The sequence below is a fragment of the Lethenteron reissneri genome, chromosome 24 (assembly GCF_015708825.2).
Source record: "Lethenteron reissneri isolate LAM-NWPU_2019-01 chromosome 24, ASM1570882v1, whole genome shotgun sequence".
NCBI classification, from domain to species: Eukaryota; Metazoa; Chordata; class Hyperoartia; order Petromyzontiformes; family Petromyzontidae; genus Lethenteron; species Lethenteron reissneri.
Window position 1 is genome coordinate 8007709 of NC_083802.1, and position 18107 is coordinate 8025815.

Sequence of the window (18107 nt, forward strand, 5' to 3'; positions counted from 1 at the left end):
CTCACACAGCCCCCACCCACCTCTACCCCTCACACAGCCCCCACCTCTACCCCTAACCCAGCCCCCACCTCTACCCCTAACCCAGCCCCCACCTCTAACCCAGCCCCCACCTCTCACCCTACCACGACTCCACCACCACCACTGCCCTCACAGTGATGACAGATTCCTCTGCTGCCCGAGGTCGCGTGGGGGAGGGGGGTCTGTGTGCAGCAGGGGGTGCGGGTGGAACGTGAAGTGCTGCGTCCCCTCGGGCCCCCACGGCTTCTTCGGGGCCTCGGCCGCCGAGCGGCCCCCAGGCTCGTCCTAGGACAGAAACAGCCGCGGATCATTTCTAGACGAGGGTCGTCATTTGCGGGATGGTCCGAGAAAAAAAACGTGATGAGCCACAATATCTTCTTGGTTCTTTCGGTAAAGTCACGTAGAATGGAAATAATAAAAATAAAACAAAATAATTCTCAGACTCTGTCTTCTCGACAGACCTGTTCTCCACCTGAGGACGCTGCTTGCGTTGTGGCCAAAACGTGAGAATTATTTTTATGTTTCATTTTTATTATTTTATTATTTCCATTCTACGTGACTTTACCGAAAGAGCCAAGAAGATGAATCCCTGCAGTCACGAAAGCATGTTGTATTGTTAGATAACCAATCGTGGCTCTCCGATTAGTTTTTTGGGTTGCACCGCGCGTTGTTTGGCACGGCCTCCGACGTTTGGCTCCACGCGCCGGGAGTTTCTTCAGCAATGGGGTTATACCAACATTGTGCGGTACAGCCCGAAAATACATTCAGGCTGTTTGTCCACGAGCCCAGAGGAGATATTTCACATGCGGTTACCACCCGAGGTGGCATCACTTTAGCGGTTCCAATGTCTAAATGTGGACAATTACCGTGAATGATGTGATCTTATCAAGCCATTCACTCGTATTAGCCGTGTAAATCGGTACTATTAAAGTTTTTATACCTTCGGTGGAGTGAACAGACTTTTCCTCTGGCCGACGGACTACGATCCTCCACAGTCAGTGACCTCTCAGGGTTTCATCGGTGCATTTAACCACATTTAAAATAAATATGCATTTTCCAACAAAGGTGTAAGGTGCACATGCATTAGTTCCACCTGTTCATATAGAACGCCAAGTAACTTTCGTGAATATGATTAAAAAAAACGAACAAAACTTTTAACGTGAAGTGCTATTACTATTTAGGGACTTCTTACTTTTTTTATATAGAAAAAGCAGAAGATGTCATTATCAGAATGAGCTGTGATATCCTAAATTTGATCTTCATGGAAATAATGTGGTTTTGTTAAGGAGGCATGGATGGGGTCCCCTACCCCTGAGTTTGTCCCGTATTGAGGGCGACACGCCTTATATGTAGACACACATTGTATGTACCAGGGACTGGTCGTGGAAGAACTGTGTATGTGCGAGTACTATGGACTAGTGGGACTGTGTGTGAGTCGGGCGTGAAAGTGTAGTACCCTGCGCTACGAACCTGGCGACCCAAATTCAATTCTCGCTCATTGGGAACACCAGTGAGAATTATCTGAACTGGTCCTGGGCCTCCCCTAGGTCGACTTATCCTCAAATAAGTACTGGTGCTTTCGTGACTGCAGGGATTCATCTTCCTGGTTTCTTTCGGTAAAGTCACGTAGAATGGAAATAATAAAATAATACAAATTAAACATAATAAAATAATTCTCACGACGTTTCGGCCACAACGCAAGCAGCTGTCCTCAGGTGAATTCTGTCGAGAAGACAGAGTCTGAATTAGACTGTCTTCTCGACAGAGTCTGAATGCGTGAATATCAGGGGCTGGTAGTGGTAGGATCGTGTGTATGTGTGTGTACGTGTGTGTACCAGGGGCTGGTAGTGGTAGGACTTTGTGTATATATGTGTATGTGTGTGTATGTGTGAGTACCAGGGGCTGGTAGTAGTATAACTTTGTGTATCTGTGTGTATGTGTGTGTACCAGGGGCTGGTAGTGGTAGGAATGTGCGTATCTGTGTGTATGTGTGAGTACCAGGGGCTGGTAGTGGTAGGACTGTGCGTATCTGTGTGTATGTGTGAGTACCAGGGGCTGGTAGTGGTAGGACTGTGTGTATCTGTGTGTATGTGTGAGTACCAGGGGCTGGTAGTGGTAGGACTGTGTATCTGTGTGTATGTGTGTGTACCAGGGGCTGGTAGTGGTAGGACTGTGTGTATCTGTGTGTATGTGTGAGTACCAGGGGCTGGTAGTGGTAGGACTGTGTGTATCTGTGTGTATGTGTGTGTACCAGGGGCTGGTAGTGGTAGGACTGTGTATCTGTGTGTATGTGTGTGTACCAGGGGCTGGTAGTGGTAGGACTGTGTGTATCTGTGTGTATGTGTGTGTACCAGGGGCTGGTAGTGGTAGGACTGTGCGTATCTGTGTGTATGTGTGAGTACCAGGGGCTGGTAGTGGTAGGACTGTGCGTATCTGTGTGTATGTGTGAGTACCAGGGGCTGGTAGTGGTAGGACTGTGTGTATCTGTGTGTATGTGTGAGTACCAGGGGCTGGTAGTGGTAGGACTATGTGTATCTGTGTGTATGTGTGAGTACCAGGGGCTGGTAGTGGTAGGACTGTGTGTATCTGTGTGTATGTGTGAGTACCAGGGGCTGGTAGTGGTAGGACTGTGTGTATCTGTGTATGTGTGTGTACCAGGGGCTGGTAGTGGTAGGACTGTGTATCTGTGTGTATGTGTGTGTACCAGGGGCTGGTAGTGGTAGGACTGTGTGTATCTGTGTGTATGTGTGAGTACCAGGGGCTGGTAGTGGTATGACTTTGTGTATCTGTGTGTATGTGTGTGTACCAGGGGCTGGTAGTGGTAGGACTGTGCGTATCTGTGTGTATGTGTGAGTACCAGGGGCTGGTAGTGGTAGGACTATGTGTATCTGTGTGTATGTGTGAGTACCAGGGGCTGGTAGTGGTAGGACTATGTGTATCTGTGTGTATGTGTGAGTACCAGGGGCTGGTAGTGGTATGACTGTGTGTATGTGTGTGTACCAGGGGCTGGTAGTGATAGGACTTTGTGTATGTGTGTGTATGTGTGAGTACCAGTGGCTGGTAGTGATAGGACTTTGTGTGTATCTGTGTGTATGTGTGTGTATGTTTGTGAGTACCAGGGGCTGGTAGTGGTAGGACTGAGCGTTGCTGGGGTCCACCGGTGCCAGAGACTGCAGCTCAGCGTCGCGCGCGTTCACGAGTCTCAGGAACACCTCTGCCCTGCCCAGCTACACACGCACGCACACACACACAAAGATCCCCCGTGTAGCCTTCGCAGACTGCACCAGGAACTCACTCTTTCATTTAAGGCTGAGTTAACCTAGGAGAGGTCCAATATCTGCTCAAGTATCACTCTCCACTGATGTTAGCCGCAGCCAGGAGTCAAACTTTTTCGAAGCATTGTGCGCCAACCGCTGTACCACCGCTCCCCAAAGGCACGTTTACATCTCGACACGCAACGCAGAAATGGCCCCGATGACATTAACTCACGTGCAGGAGCCAGACGGCATCGCAAGGACACGAGAGGGACAGCGATGGCATGGAGAGGCCTTCGTCCAGCAGTGGATGGACAATGACAATCGATGATTGATGATGACTTAAACTAAACTATTAACTAAACTCTTTATTTTACCAGGTAAGGCCCACTTCGCTATTTAGATCTTTTTCAGAAGCTACCAGTCCACAAATGAGAGCCCAACGAAGTGGCTTATCACGTGGAAATTTAAAGCAACCAAATACTCTAAACGATGTTTCTAGATGTGGAGGGGAAAAACTGGAGGACCCGAAGAAAAATCCACACCACCACAGGGAGAAAGAAAGAGAGACACTGCAAACTCCAAATATACAGCAGGCGTCAGGGTCAGGATCGAACCCTGCATACCAGGCAAGGGAGTTAACATCTCGCCACCGCGGTGCCCACGACAATGACGACACGTGGTGTCTCACCTGCGGCACGGCATTGACCTGCCCCGGAGTGAGGCCCGGCCTCACGGGAGTCAGCCGAAGAGGCACCCTCCAGCGCCCACTCATCAGGCGGTTGTGCCGGTCAAAGAGGTGCACGGGCGCCCATCCCCGCGACACCAACCTCGACCCGGCGGCCCCCGCGCCAGCTCCCCACGGCTGCTGCCCGCCCCCGGCCGAGGCCACCTGCAGCTCAAGCAGCAGCTGGGTGTGCGTGGACGGGGCCAATCTGACTCGGGCAAAGCAAGAGAACGGGACGACGCGGCCAGAGTTACTGCTGCTGCTGCAGCCGTCCTCAGGTGAAGACGGCTGCTTGCGTTGTGGCTGAAACGTCGTGAGAATTATTTAACGTTTTATTTTTATTATTTTATTATTTCCCTTCTACGTGACTTTACCGAAATAACCAAGAAGATGAATCCCTGCAGTCACGAAAGCTTTAAATCGAAATCGTTCGTGTATTGTTGGGTGCCGCACTAAATGCCCCCAGGGGTTGCCAGTGGCCCGCGGGCCTTGCGGTGAAGAACACTGAACTAGATCGTGAACTTCCGGATTTGAAGCTTTCGTGACTGCAAGGATTCATACTCTTAGGTTTGTTCGGTAAAGTCACGTATGTAAAAAATAAAATTAAAGTTAATAAAAGTAATAATTTAAATAAAATAAAATAATAAATCACGACGTTTCGGAGGCAACACAAGTCTCTGTCATCAGGTGGGACCGTCACAACAAGTGATGCAGTAATTTTAGCTGTGACGGTCCCACCTGATGACGGAGACTTGTGTTGCCTCCGAAACGTCGTGATTTATTATTTCATTTTATTTCCATTATTACTTTTATTAACTTTCAATGTTATTTTTTACCTACGTGACTTTACCGAAAAAACCTAAGAGTATAGATCGTGAACCTACTTTTAAATATCATAAGGATGAAGGAATTTCAAAGAGTTCACATAGACATCATCCAGCAGTGGACAGACCACGGCTGACTAAAGGGATGAATGAATGACTGAGCAGGGGGGGGGGGGTGGAGGGGATGCGGGGGGACACCTGTGCACGGGTTGTCTAGTAGCAAGGGTGGCGGTGAGGCCTGCGCTGGGGCCGGGCCAGCCCAAGTGGCACGCGACGGGGGGCAGCGGTGACGGCACCCCCATCTCCTGGCCCTGGTGGTAGAGTCCGACCACCAGGCGAGCCGAGCGTGAGCCGGGGTCCAGACCCGAGATGAAGTCGTAGAAGACGATGAAGCCAGAGCTGAGAGATCATCGGGATGCGCGGGGGGTGGGGGGTGTGAGAGACAGTTGTGGAATAACAGTTCATGATCACATATTTTTGGTATTTTTCCACAATTTTATCTTGATTGTGCTGTCGGTGTCATGTCATGAGATAAATAATCCGTTAAAAACTCTCTGAGAGCAGGAGATAGTTCTAGAAACTTCCCAAGGGGGAGGGGCAGGAGTCCTGAAATGCCAAACTTTCTGACGATGATCCTCTATTAACACAAAGAAACATTCAATGGTAAATATCAACAAAATACCAATGTTCAGGGTCACATTTTGCTTGGTTTCGCCACTGAGCAGAGCAGTGCTATAACCTGTGTTAGAGAACGGTCCGTGGAACTGGACATCACAGAGCCCTTGAAGTGACCTGATTCACACACAAGGGGGCAGCACTTTCCCACCCGCCCTGCTCCAGTTCAACGTTTGTCGAGTGCCAGTCAAACCAATACCCCCCCTACCTTTATATTCTCAGAGCTAAAATTAGACAAATTAAGTGTAGGAGCGAATTCTAATGTGATGGGTTTATTTGTGTGGTCATTGGTGACCGGAAGTGAGAGATGGAAGAAGACACAGGAAGAAGAGAAAGGAGAGGAGAGAGTGAAGACGCAATACAATCAGAATAAAAATATAAGAATGTTTATACCGGAGGAAGCCAATGAGCTATAAAGCTCTTTTTCACAGATGTCCAGTAGGGGTGGGTAAGAACGTTACAACAACAAACACTACGACAGAGAGGGAAAGAGAAAAACAGGAAGCGAGAAACACGAAGAGCCAGAAAACAGGAAGAGACATACGGCATGAGAGATGGGCAATCACCTTCAGTATGGTTTTAGGGTTCAAGGGTTCAAAGGTGGAAGACTCACGAGGGGTCGTATGGCGATGGTCCCATGGCCTCAGCGGGGTCGAGGAAATGGCGAGCGAGGGTCGGAGTTTGAGCTCTGATCCCATCCTGGCACAGGCAGCGGGGAGTGTGGGTGGAGAGGTGACATGTCTCACTAAACCTCACAGTGAGACGGGCGAGTGTGGGTGGAGAGGGGACACGTCTCACTAAACCTCACAGCGAGACAGGCGAGTGTGGGTGGAGAGGTGACATGTCTCACTAAACCTCACAGCGAGACAGGCGAGTGTGGGTGGAGAGGTGACATGTCTCGCTAAACCTCACAGCGAGACAGGCGAGTGTGGGTGGAGAGGTGACATGTCTCACTAAACCTCACAGTGAGACAGGCGAGTGTGGGTGGAGAGGGGACACGTCTCGCAGTGAGACAGACTCAGGTGATTGTGTGTGCGAGTCTGTCTCCTGTTGAGACCTGCACACACACACGCTCACATGTGGAAGTGGTGGAGTTAGCGGTGGCTGCGGCTGCTGCTGATGTTGCATCAGCGACTGATTCCGAGCGCCTGCGCCCGACTGCTGCATCTGCTGTCTCAGCAGATCCATCTCGGCCTCCAGCTCCGCCATCTTCATCATGTGCTCGCGCTGCAGCAGCTGGAGCTCCTTGCTCAGCTCGTCTGTGATGCGAGAAGCCGCATGCCGGGTCAACCCAAACCTCGAGGCGAAACCCAATCTCCTGGAGCCCAGATCCTCCTGGAGCCGAGTTTCAATTGAGACCGATTCTGAGACCTGATCTCTTCGAAGCGAAGGAGGTGGTCAACGTGACTCCCGGTGGATTTATCATGTCTGTCTGAGTAACTGAACTGCAAATTCTTTTGTCAAGGCACTCTTCCCCCTCCAACCCAGCTTAAATATACGCTGCCAAGCCTGGTGGTATTCATTCAGACGCTGTCTTTCCGACAGACCTGTTCTTCACCTGAGGACGGCTGCTTGCGTTGTGGCCGAAACGTCGTGAGAATTATTTTAGGATGTTTTATTTTTATTATTTTATTATTTCCCTTCTACGTGACTTTACCGAAAGAACCAAGAAGATGAATCCCTGCAGTCACGAAAGCTTTAAATCGAAATTGAACTGGCACCGTTGAGATTCTGGGTTCTATTCAGCATTTAAGCCACCTGTGATTAAACTGGGATCTCAAGTGTAGTACGAGCCGACGGTCTCAAAGCAATCATCAATGACTGCAAATTCCAGCTTTAAGAACCAAATTCGTTCATTGGCCATGAGAAGAACACACGTGCAGGAGGAATTTAATGGAATTCAAAAATGGTTCTGTGATGTCACCTTCAACAGCCCGTTGTCTGATACAATGTGGGGTGCACCACTCATTGTGTTTATCCCACTGTCAAGAGTTCACAATGGGAATGTCTTGCTCTCGTGACGACGTGAAGCTGATAGCAGTACAAGAAGAGGAATACGGTCGGCGGTGGGGGTGAATTCAAGCGACATCGTACCATCGCTTCCGTGTCTCTTCCTGTCTCCCCGGATCTTGAGGCGGAAAATCTCATCCTCCAGGCGCTGGTTCTCCAACTCCACGGCCAAAAGTTCAGCGTCCAGGCTTCGTCTGAGGGCCTCTCCACGCTCTGCGAAAACCACGAAGCAGATCGTCCTGAACTCACAGGCGGTGGTTGGGAACGCAATCACTCACGTCTAGGAAACGGAGTGTGCGCCAGTAGCCTCTGCCTTGGCTGCTGCTGATGACCGATGGTGTTAAACATTGATGACGCTAAAACATGATAATGTTGTTGATGCCGTTATTACTGATGATAATTATGATGACGGCATTGATGAGAATGATGATGGTGTTGGGAAAATTATAATGTTGCTGATGATGATGATGATGCAACTGCTGATGAAGTTGATGCTTCTGCTAACAATAATGTTACTGATGATGATATATTTACGACTGCTGCTGATAATGATGCATGATGTTGATAAGCATCATGCTGATAATGATGAAGACGATGACAATGTTCACCGACAATACTGATGATGAGTATGATGTTGATGCAGAAGATACCGCTTAGGATGTTGTTGAAAATGTTGGCTATGATGACAACGATGATGATATTGCTGTATCGATGTTGCCGATGATGATGCTGCTTCACCCACTGTGGCCCTTGTGCCGAGGCTTCTCCTGCCTTGGTGCCCGTGCAGGTCGAGGCTTCTCCAAGGCCTCCGCCTCTGCCTGCAGAGCCTGCATGTGGCCCAGGAGCACCGGGTCCCGACCCCCGCTGTGCAGGTAATGCATACGCACAGCACTGCGGGCACACACGGGGACGCATGCGACACACGGGGAGGAGAGGGAAACCACAGTGGGGAGAGGGGAGACACGGAGTAAATAATAGAGACGCAAAGAGAAAAGGGGAGATGCGGGTATGAGAGAGGAGACAGGAAGGAGAGGAAAGAAATGGGGAGAAGGAAGATGAAGCTCGCGTTCACATGATAGTGGTTTTGTGGTCGTTCGTAAATGAGGCCTCGTGAGCACAGATATAAGGTGCCGACTGTGCCAGAACTATTGGATCTAGCAGGAGGAAGGAAGCAGTGGCGAAGAGCAGTGGAATCAACGGAATTGGTCATCGAATGTATAATGACCAACTTTAGAAGGTGTTTTCTAAACTTATAGAAAGATGACCTTATAAATACAAGAAAGGCAGGAAATGACAAATACAAGACTGACGTCTTGACATTGTCTCTCACCTGATCTCTGCAGAAAGGCTTCCGCCTCCTAGGTAAGGAATAAACGCGGCCATGTTTTGATTGGACTGAGGTTCAGTCGTTCCTTCTGCAGGATTGGATCTGGATAGAGACGCAAAGAGAAATGTGTCCACGTGGATATGTACACACATAAATACAAGGATGCCCTGTTGATTAATATACCATAGACTATCGGCAAGTGCCGTGATAGAGCACCTATTAAGTTTAACATCGTACACTCAGGGGTGGTGTGGTCAGAACCACATCCGCCCACCTTTTGTTCCCCTGCTGCTGTTGTTTACACATCACAAAAGGTTCTCATTTAAGGCTGAGTCGACCTAGGGGAGGCTCAGGACAAGTTCTAATCATAAATGGCACTCAAGTTAGGCATGAATGGAAATTAAACTCAAGCAATAGAGCTCATGGTACAGTGTCCATCATTACATGTGGGACACATACGTGCATGCACACAAGGACATGCGCAGACATGCACATTCACTCACAAACACACATACAGACATAATTTCACGTCCCATATACAGGGATCAAACCCGAGACTGCAGTGGTCAGTGATACTGAACCTAACACAAACATTATACAGCTGACACAACCACAATGCACGTGACCCGGCCATTATTAATCTGAGTTGGCCATTATGAATCTCGCACGGCCATTATGGACCTGACATAACGATATGAGCCTGACAAGGCCATTATGAATCTGACATAAACATTATGAACTCCGACTTAAAGCTTTCGTGACTGCAGGAATTCATATTCTCTGGGTCTTTCGGTAAAGTCACGTAAATAGGTTCAAAGAAACCTATCTACGTGACTTTACCGAAAGACCCAAAGAATATTGTGAACTCCCTAAGAGAAAAACACGCGCAGTCCCGATGGTTGGACCCAGGACCAGGATGCAGGGTAATCAGTGGGGTCACAGGTCACCACGGTCCAACTCACGAGGCTTTGCCTTGCAGCTGCTGGAGCTGCTGAGTGAGGAGGCCCAGCGAGGCCTGGTTGCGCTGCTCCTGCTCGCGCAGTTCCCGGATAAGTCTCGACACGGAGTTGTCTTGTGCCACACCCTCTCCTCCTCCTCCACCTCCGCCTTGTTTTCGGGAAGACAGCTCCTCCATTTTCCTGCGTATGTCTGCGCATAAATCGCCGATTAAAAAAAAACTTGCAAACACCATCACAAGCTTCTCTAATCCGTGGCCTTCTTGTCTGTGATGTGTAAAAACGATCATATATATTTTGTCCTTTTCTCCATTTTATCGAGATTATGCTACGAGCGTCATGCCATGAGACGAAGAACCCAATTGGGATAACTCACAGAGGAATGCAACCCAATGTGTTAGAAAAGTGGATACCACAGAGCTACCTACAAAATCCCTTCAAGTGAATTCTGGTCCAGGTAGTAGCGGGCAGAATTTTCCCACTCACTCTGCCACTGACAGAAATGTTCGCCACGTGACAATCAAACCAGTGCGTCTAATTCTCAGAGCTAAACTTTTGCCAAATCAAGTGCAGAGCCTAGTTTTACATGATGGGATTTTGTGCAGTCATCAGTGATCAAGCCGAGGCCATCGACTCGCTACACTTGAGAACTTCGTTTATTATTTTGGTTCACGATGACCATGTTAGAGACGCCGAGCTAGAACGTGGCCTCAGCGATCACCTCTCACCTTCTCTCTGATGCTCCAGCTCGGAATTCCGGGCCTGGATTTCGGCGAGCTGCCTCCCATGAGCCTCTGCCAAGGCCCTCAGCTGCATATTTTTGGTGTTGATGTCCTGCCACCACAGAGTCAGGGTTAGAGTCAGAGTCAGGGTCTGGGTTAGAGTTATAGTCAGTGTTAAAGTCATGGTCAGGGTTAGAGTTGGGGTGAGAGTCAGCATCATGATTAAAGTCAGTGTTACAGTCAGGGTCAGGGTTAGAGTCAGGGTCATGGTTTGAATCAGGGTTTGGGTTAGGGTTAGAGTCAGGGTTAGAGTCATGGTCAGGGTTAGAGTTTGGGTTAGAGTTATTAAATAATGTCAGGCAGAGCGTTAGATGTAGAGTTAGGGTAAGGAAAAGGGTTTGGTTTCGAGTCAGAGTTACGTCTTAGGATTATGGTTAATGTTAACGTAAGGGGTTGGGTTAAAATTTATGGTTAAGCATATGGTTACTGTTCATGTTTGGCTTAGAGTTAGTGTTGGGGTCAGGGCTTGTGTTAAACTTAGTGTTCGATTAAGGTTTAGGGTTAGGATCAGAATTTGGGAAAAAAGCTGCTTAAAGTTGGCAGGTCCAATTAAAGTCGTGTGTCTCCGGCTCGGCCAACTTGAGCCGGCTGATTTCAAGTACTCACTTCTTCATTGCCTCTCCAGGAGCGGTTGGTGGCAATGTTCGCCTCAATGGACGCGCGCAGTTTGTGAAACTACAGGGGAGAGCGTGCAGCGACATCTCAGACAACAACCTTTAACCCCCAGTTAATCACCGCAGTGGCGCGATGTTAACTACATCGCCTGGTATACAGGAGGTCCAGGGTTCGATCACGACCCTGACGCCTGTATATGTGAAGTTTGCGTGTTCTACTCGTGATCGTGTGGATGTTTATCCGGGTCCTCCGGTTTTTCCCTCCACATTTAGAAGCATGCATTTCGAGTATTTGGCTGCTATAAATGTACACACGATAAGCCACTTAGTTGAGCTATCATTACGACCAGATCACCTCTGGAAAAGGACTATATAGCTAGTGGGTCTTACCTGGTAAAATAAATATAGTTTAGTTTTAGTTTAGTCTGAACAAATCAACGCACAGCGAGAGACGCCACGGCGAAACAGAACTCTGCACTGCATCCGCACTAGATTAAATTGGGCTGAAGTTAAACCAGCCTAGATTAGGCGGGGTATAATCTGGTCGAGGCTGGGTTCATGCTCAGCTACTTCAGATCAGTGGGTCCCAACCTGTGCTCCGTAGACCCTGGTGGTCCACAGGACCGTGGAAAGTGGTCCACGAAACTGTTGCAGATGCAACACATTTTTTCAGGTTTACTACTAAAGCGACAAATTAGTTTTTAATTGCTTTTTAATGAACATTTGGCAGCATTTTTAGACTACTGTATATATTTTTTATAGTTGATTGGTGCATGGTGATCCGCAAAATAAGGTGATGGTTGACAGCGGATGGCGGGTCCAGAAAGGTTTGGAACGGCTGCCCCCAGACTATATGAGACTAAACTGATATACGTTTCAAGCGGCTCACAAATAAATGGTTAAAAATGCACTCGGGCTTTGTGTATTATTAAAAATCAATCAGCATTTCCTGAAGAAGTGCATTGTGGTCCTCTTGTTTGAGGTCACCATGAAATTTGAGCAAATGAGACGAACTCACAGGCTGGTATATCTATACAGTACGTCTAAATCAGCTCAAGTCTCCCATAAATCACTTGACTTCTGTGTGACCACCCCCACTCTGAATGCCTCCTCCTCCACCCGACGCCCCCTGTGAAAACACACGCCGCTCCGTGCAGCTCACTGCTGCTCGCTCATCTCTTCTCCCCCTCTTCCCTCCTCTCATCATCACTGTCATCCCTGACATCTTGGCCTAGTCATTCCTTCTCCCCCTCCTCCCCTTCCCTTTCTACATGGTGCTCATTTTGGGGCATGCCCTCTTTGTCTGTCCTGTGGACTTCCATCCCGGCATCCCGTCCCTTCCCCAGTCGTTACAAAGCTTGGGGTATTGCCGGGTGGTGGAGGGAGACTGAACCGGTTTACAGCAGACGAGGCGAGGGGGGCAGGGCGCAGCACCTCTTGCGCGAGGTGGCCAAGGGCTTGTTCGTCTCCATCATCGTCCCCACTGCCCTCCCGTCTCAGGATGCCCCTCTCTCTCTCCAGGAGCAGCTTCTCCTCCATGTCTCGCCGTGTCCTCATCTCCTCGCGACGTTTCTTAAACGACATCAGCTGCGACGCCTGTTGCACACAGAGCAAGACGCGACCCACACGAGCAACATGACGTGGATTTCAATCGCTTACACATTCTACCGCATCTCAAGATTGCTGTACAGAACAGCGGAACATGGGCATCTCGGGGAAAGGAGACGTATTTATTTATAGAGAGAAAAAGGCCATCAGTCATAAAGCAGAGAGAGAGAGAGAAACAAAAAGTATTGAGACTGAACTTGAACAGGGGCAGGAAGCCAACTGCATGATGGTTGGGAACAGGAAAATCCCGACTATTTGGGCAGCAGATGAGAATGAAACGACCTCCCACTGAGTGGAGGTTGACTGGGGGCTGACATGATTGATGCTTTGGTTACTGGAGTAGAGAGCGATTGGAGAGTAGGTTGAAATCAGCGGGTTGGCTGGGGTGAGTCTATGGATGATCTTGACGATAGTGAGAGGATTGTTGACATTGAAACGGGACTGGATGAAGGGAGATGGAAGCATTGTGGTGATGTGGTCTCGTTAACGGGTGCGATTGAGGAGTTGGGCAGTGGCAGTTGGATCATCTTGAGTTTGGAGGGACGAGGGAAGATCACAGGGCAGTCGCAGTAGTCGAGTTGAGATGTTATCAAGGCATAGATGAAGTTCTCATCAGTAACTGTGGAAGATGCGGCCCAGATGGAGGTGTGAGATCCTGAACATGTTGAGATGTGTGTCAAGAAAACGAGATGTGACGACCAATGACATCTCCCAGGTTTCGCACACTGTGCACCAGTGTGGTGTCAAGAGTTCAGGAGGTGCCAGACTCAAACTGGTGTTTTTCCCAAAAAGGAGTGCTTCAACTTTGGCAAAACTTATCTGTAGGAAGTTAGAACCAATCTAAGGCTGCACCAGGGCAGGGTGCGTGAGAGCGGCAGCGAGATTGAATTCACGGAGTCGGTGACGGTGCAGATGTGGGCGTCGTCTGCGTAGAAGCGATGGTCGACATTCAAATTGACGAAGATTTTGCCTAGAAGCAAAATCATCTCTCTCACCAGGTGAGAGGGAGTGATGCTCCCCTCTCTTCTAATCCCTCCTCTCTCTCTCTCTCTTGGCTCTCTCACCAGGTGAGAAGGAGTGTTTCTACACTCTCTTCTAATCCCTCCTCTCTCTCTCTCTTGGCGATCTCACCAGGTGAGAGGGAATGTTTCTCCACTCTCTTCTAATCCCTCCTCTCTCTCTCTTGGCTCTCTCACCAGGTGAGAGGGAGTGTTTCTACTCTCTCTTCTAATCCCTCCTCTCTCTCTCTTGGCTCTCTCACCAGGTGAGAGGGAGTGTTCCTACTCTCTCTTCTAATCCCTCCTCTTTCTTGGCTCTCTCACCAGGTGAGAGGGAGTGATGCTCCACTCTCTTCTAATCCCTCATCTCTCTCACTCTCTCTCTTGGCTCTCTCACCAGGTGAGAGGGAGTGATACTCCACTCTCTTCTAATCCCTCCTCTCTCTCTCTCTTGGCGATCTCACCAGGTGAGAGGGAGTGTTGCTCCTCTCTCTTCTAATCCCTCCTCTCTCTCTCTTGGCTCTCTCACCAGGTGAGAGGGAGTGATGCTCCACTCTCTTCTAATCCCTTCTCTCTCTCTCTCTCTCTTGGCGATCTCACCAGGTGAATGGGAGTGTTGGTCCACTCTCTTCTAATCCCTCCTCTCTCTCACTCTCTCTCTTGGCTCTCTCACCAGGTGAGAGGGAGTGTTGGTCCACTCTCTTCTAATCCCTCCTCTCTCTCTCTTGGCGATCTCACCAGGTGAGAGGGAGTGTTGCTCCTCTCCCCGTGCACGTCTCCGATGCAGAACCTATCCCTGTGTTTGTTCTTCAGCTGCTGGGAGCGGAATCCCATCCCACATCGCTCACAGCGCCACGCCATCTCCAACACACAGGGCCTGCATACATCACCATCATCATTAACAGCATCAGCAACCACGAAACTTCATTATTATCAACATCAGCAGCATCATAAGCAAAAAAAGTATACTAAAATTTTTTTTCGTACGAGTTGGTGTGTATGAGTTTGTGTACGTTACGAGTCGGTGTACGAGTCGGTATGTATGACTCGGTGTGTATGAGTCGGCGTGTATGAGTCGGTGTGTACGAGTTTGTGTACGAGTTGGTGTGTGTATACGAGTACAGTATACCAGTATGCATAGTGCGTACATTACGTGTATGAGTGTGACCTGTACAGCATTCGTCTATATGAGTACCGTTCTGTATATCTTCATGAACACTACACAGCGTGTATACACACACGAGTCGGCGTATAAGAGGCAAGAGAGTGTACGTTTGTATTTTAGATGTAGGAGTGTAGTAGTGATGATGATAATGATGCACTCACAGAATCTGGCCCCAAGTCTCCTGGATTCCGCGTCCAACACTCAACGCCCGCTCGCCATGGCAACGGGCGCGTTGTTTGTTTACAGGTGAGTAACAGTGTGGGCAGGTGTGGGAGTGTGTGTGTGGTGTGTGGGTGTGTGTGTGGGAGTGTGACCAGGTATGTGGGAGTGTGGGAGTGTGGGCAGATGTGGGCAGCTGTGGGCAGGTGTGTGGGAGTGTGTGTGTGAGCAGGTGTGTGTGTGTGAGCAGGTGTGTGGGTGTGTGTGTGGGCAGGTGTGTGAGAGTGTGTGTGAGCAGGTGTGTGGGAGTGTGTGGGAGCAGGTGTGTGGGAGTGTGTGTGTGAGCAGGTGTGTGTGTGTGGGAGTGTGTGTGTGAACAGGTGTGTGTGTGTGAGCAGGTGTGTGGGAGTTTGTGTGTGAACAGGTGTGTGTGTGAGCAGGTGTGTGTGTGTGAGCAGGTGTGTGGGAGTTTGTGTGTGAACAGGTGTGTGTGTGAGCAGGTGTGTGGGAGTGTGTGTGTGTGGGCAGGTGTGTGGGAGTGTGTGAGCAGGTGTGTGGGAGTGTGTGTGTATGAGCAGGTTTGTGTGTGTGAGCAGGTGTGTGGCAGTGTGTGTGAGCAGGTGTGTGTGTGTGTGACCAGATGTGTGGGAGTGTGTGTGAGCAGGTGTGTGTGACCAGGTGTGTGGGAGTGTGTGTGAGCAGGTGTGTGTGTGACCAAGTGTGTGGGAGTGTGTGTGTGAGCAGGTGTGTGTGACCAGGTGTGTGGGAGTGAAGTGTGTGAGCAGGTGTGGGAGTGTGTGTGTGTGTGTGGAGAGCGGTAGTGTAGCAGTTAGCATGCTGCGCTACGAACCCGGCGACCCGGGTTCGATTCCCGCTCACGGCCAACCCCAGTGACGATTATTTAAACCGGTCCTGGGCCTCCCCTAGGTCGACTCAGCCTCAAATGAGTACCCGGTGCGGTGTGTAAACATCGCCACTAAGGAGACAAAGGCGGTCGGGCGTGGTGCTGGCCACTCACCCCCTCGTGTACCGTTCCGGCCTTCATAGGCGCTCGCTAACAGCACTTGCCCCTACAGTCTGTTAAGGCTATACGGGGGATCTTTGTGTGTGTGTGGCAGTGTGTGGCAGTGTGCGTGGGCGGTTGGGCAGGTGTATGGGTGTGTGTGTGGGTGTGTGCGTGGGAGGGTGCGTGGGAGTGTGAGTAGGTGTGTGGGAGTCTGTTAAAGCCATACGTAGGATCTTTGTCTTCGTGTCGGTTTGTATATCTCGGGAGTGTTTGTGTGTGTAGGAGTGTTTGTGTGTGTAGGAGTGTGAGAGTTTTGGGCAATGGTAGTGTAGTACTTAACGGGCTGCGCTACGAACCCGGCGACCCGAGTTCGATTCCCACTCATAGCCAACACCAGTGACAATTATCTGAACCGGTCCTGGGCCTCCCCGAGGTTGACTGAAATGAGTACCTGGTGCGATAAACATCGACACTGGCGAGACAAAAACGGCCAGGAGTTGTGCCACCCACCCACCCCCTCGTGTGCCGTTCGTCCTTCATAGGTGCTCGCTAACAGCGCCTTGCCCTAGGAGTCTGTGTAGTCTTCGCCGACAGAGCAAAAAAAACAACCGTCAATGCAATTTAACCTTTGCGCAAAAGACTGGTCATATAGTATTGCCACTATATTCAGGTCACATTTTCTATGCGGCCAACGATAGAAAACGGTTCAGATAATCGTCACTGGTGTTGGCCGTGTGCAGGAACCGCAAAATCTGGAATTACATCGATCAAAACACCACTACAAAAATTCGCCCTGAGTATATGCAGTTGAGGTAACAGGTCGCCCTTACAAAAAAATGTAGGTCCAAAGAAAGCAGATATCACCTTTAGAACTGTGAGCTTGAGAAAACCATCTCACGGTCCGAGAGGGTTCCGTGCAACGTACTGCGAGAAACGGGCAAAAGAAGATTCCTGGAGATGGTGGCCTCTTGAGAATTTAACGACCGCAGGAAGACTCAAAGCAATAATTTGGTACGAAACATTTTAAAGTGTGTCAAAGCAGTCGCAAAACACTGCAAGGTACCCGCATGAACAGATCCGCAGTTAGGACTGCAGCTAAAATAGAATTACTCCCTCTAGCAGTGGAGATTCTCAACGGCAAATTAGTCACATTCAGCCCGACGGCACAGAAACAAGAAATACTCAAATCACTGTGCCTAACACTATTGGGAGTGTATTCTTCCTTTAAGGAGCAAGTGTCCACCTCACAGCACACCGATCAACTGCCAATGTAAGATTCGGACAGCTTCCATCTTTACAGCGAGGGAAAGACAAGTGGCAGATGAAAGTGAAGATTCCGTGAAAGTGGAAAGCTGATACCAATAGAAAATAACATTATAAACCGGAATTAAAAAAACATGTTCATATGCAGAAGATATTTGCAGATGTTACCACCGTCCTCTGCAGTGCTTGTGTCGGCAACAATGAGCTTTTAATTGCTGAGATCCTGATATTGATTCATGTTTTAGCCAACCGTGTTCTCAAGTGTGGCAAGTTGGTCAAACTCAGTCCAGTTATGAATTCATTAAAAACATGTTTTTGGTTTGTCACTTAATTTATATATTTCCCACTCTGCAGACTAAGCAAAACATGTTGAGGCTTTATTGCCATACAGCAAATACCTCGACAGCCTGCGTGCCCCGCGTGGAGACAAGAGAAAACCAAAGTGCTTTCAGCAGTAGTTCTGTGACATTAACTTGAGGTCATTGACCGACAGTGGCCATTGCGTAGCTGACCATGGGAGTTTGCCAATGTAAAGTGCTTCATCTTATGGCAACATAATACAAGCTTCAGGCACAAGCAGAGCATAATTAGAGCAGGAAGATTAAACACAATTTAAAGGACTTTTATGGAAAAACACCGTATTTACAAAAGCCACACCACTTTAACTGCACAAAAAACAACCCACATCGGTTATTTAACCAGGCGACTTTAAATCAAAACT

The 18107-nt window shown here is 49.1% G+C and overlaps 1 protein-coding gene across 3 annotated transcripts; it reads right to left on the reverse strand.

Annotated features, from left to right (window-relative positions):
* Positions 1-62: 62 nt before the first annotated feature.
* On the reverse strand, positions 63-17684 carry CCDC17 (coiled-coil domain containing 17). Of its 3 annotated transcripts, none has more exons than XM_061558108.1 (15): positions 16988-17684; positions 14532-14670; positions 12622-12783; positions 11180-11248; positions 10520-10625; positions 9798-9984; positions 8839-8937; positions 8251-8399; positions 7593-7721; positions 6576-6757; positions 6112-6197; positions 5022-5222; positions 3964-4207; positions 3135-3245; positions 63-303 (listed from the first exon to the last, which is right to left on the reverse strand). In XM_061558108.1, the coding sequence occupies exons 2-15, from the start codon at positions 14652-14654 to the stop codon at positions 148-150; spliced, it is 2004 nt and encodes a 667-aa protein (XP_061414092.1). In that variant the 5' UTR covers positions 14655-14670; positions 16988-17684; the 3' UTR covers positions 63-147. The 3 variants fall into 3 exon arrangements, with proteins under 3 accessions (XP_061414092.1, XP_061414095.1, XP_061414094.1); XM_061558111.1 differs by lacking the exon at positions 16988-17684 and adding an exon at positions 14989-15107; XM_061558110.1 differs by lacking the exon at positions 16988-17684 and adding an exon at positions 15120-15237 and having other exon boundaries at positions 64-303.
* Between the last annotated feature and the right edge of the window lie 423 nt (positions 17685-18107).

What these genes read in the sequence shown, in the direction of transcription:
- CCDC17 (XM_061558108.1), bottom strand. Translation starts at nt 14,654, where the DNA reads ATGGCGTGGCGCTGTGAGCGATGTGGGATGGGATTCCGCTCCCAGCAG. An exon ending in GAAGAGACACGGAAGCGATG is followed by an intron (nt 6,758 to 7,592) that starts GTACGATGTCGC and finishes CTCGCATCACAG; the next exon opens with ACGAGCTGAGCAAGGAGCTC. An exon ending in TAACTCCACCACTTCCACAT is followed by an intron (nt 6,198 to 6,575) that starts GTGAGCGTGTGT and finishes TGCCTGTGCCAG; the next exon opens with GATGGGATCAGAGCTCAAAC.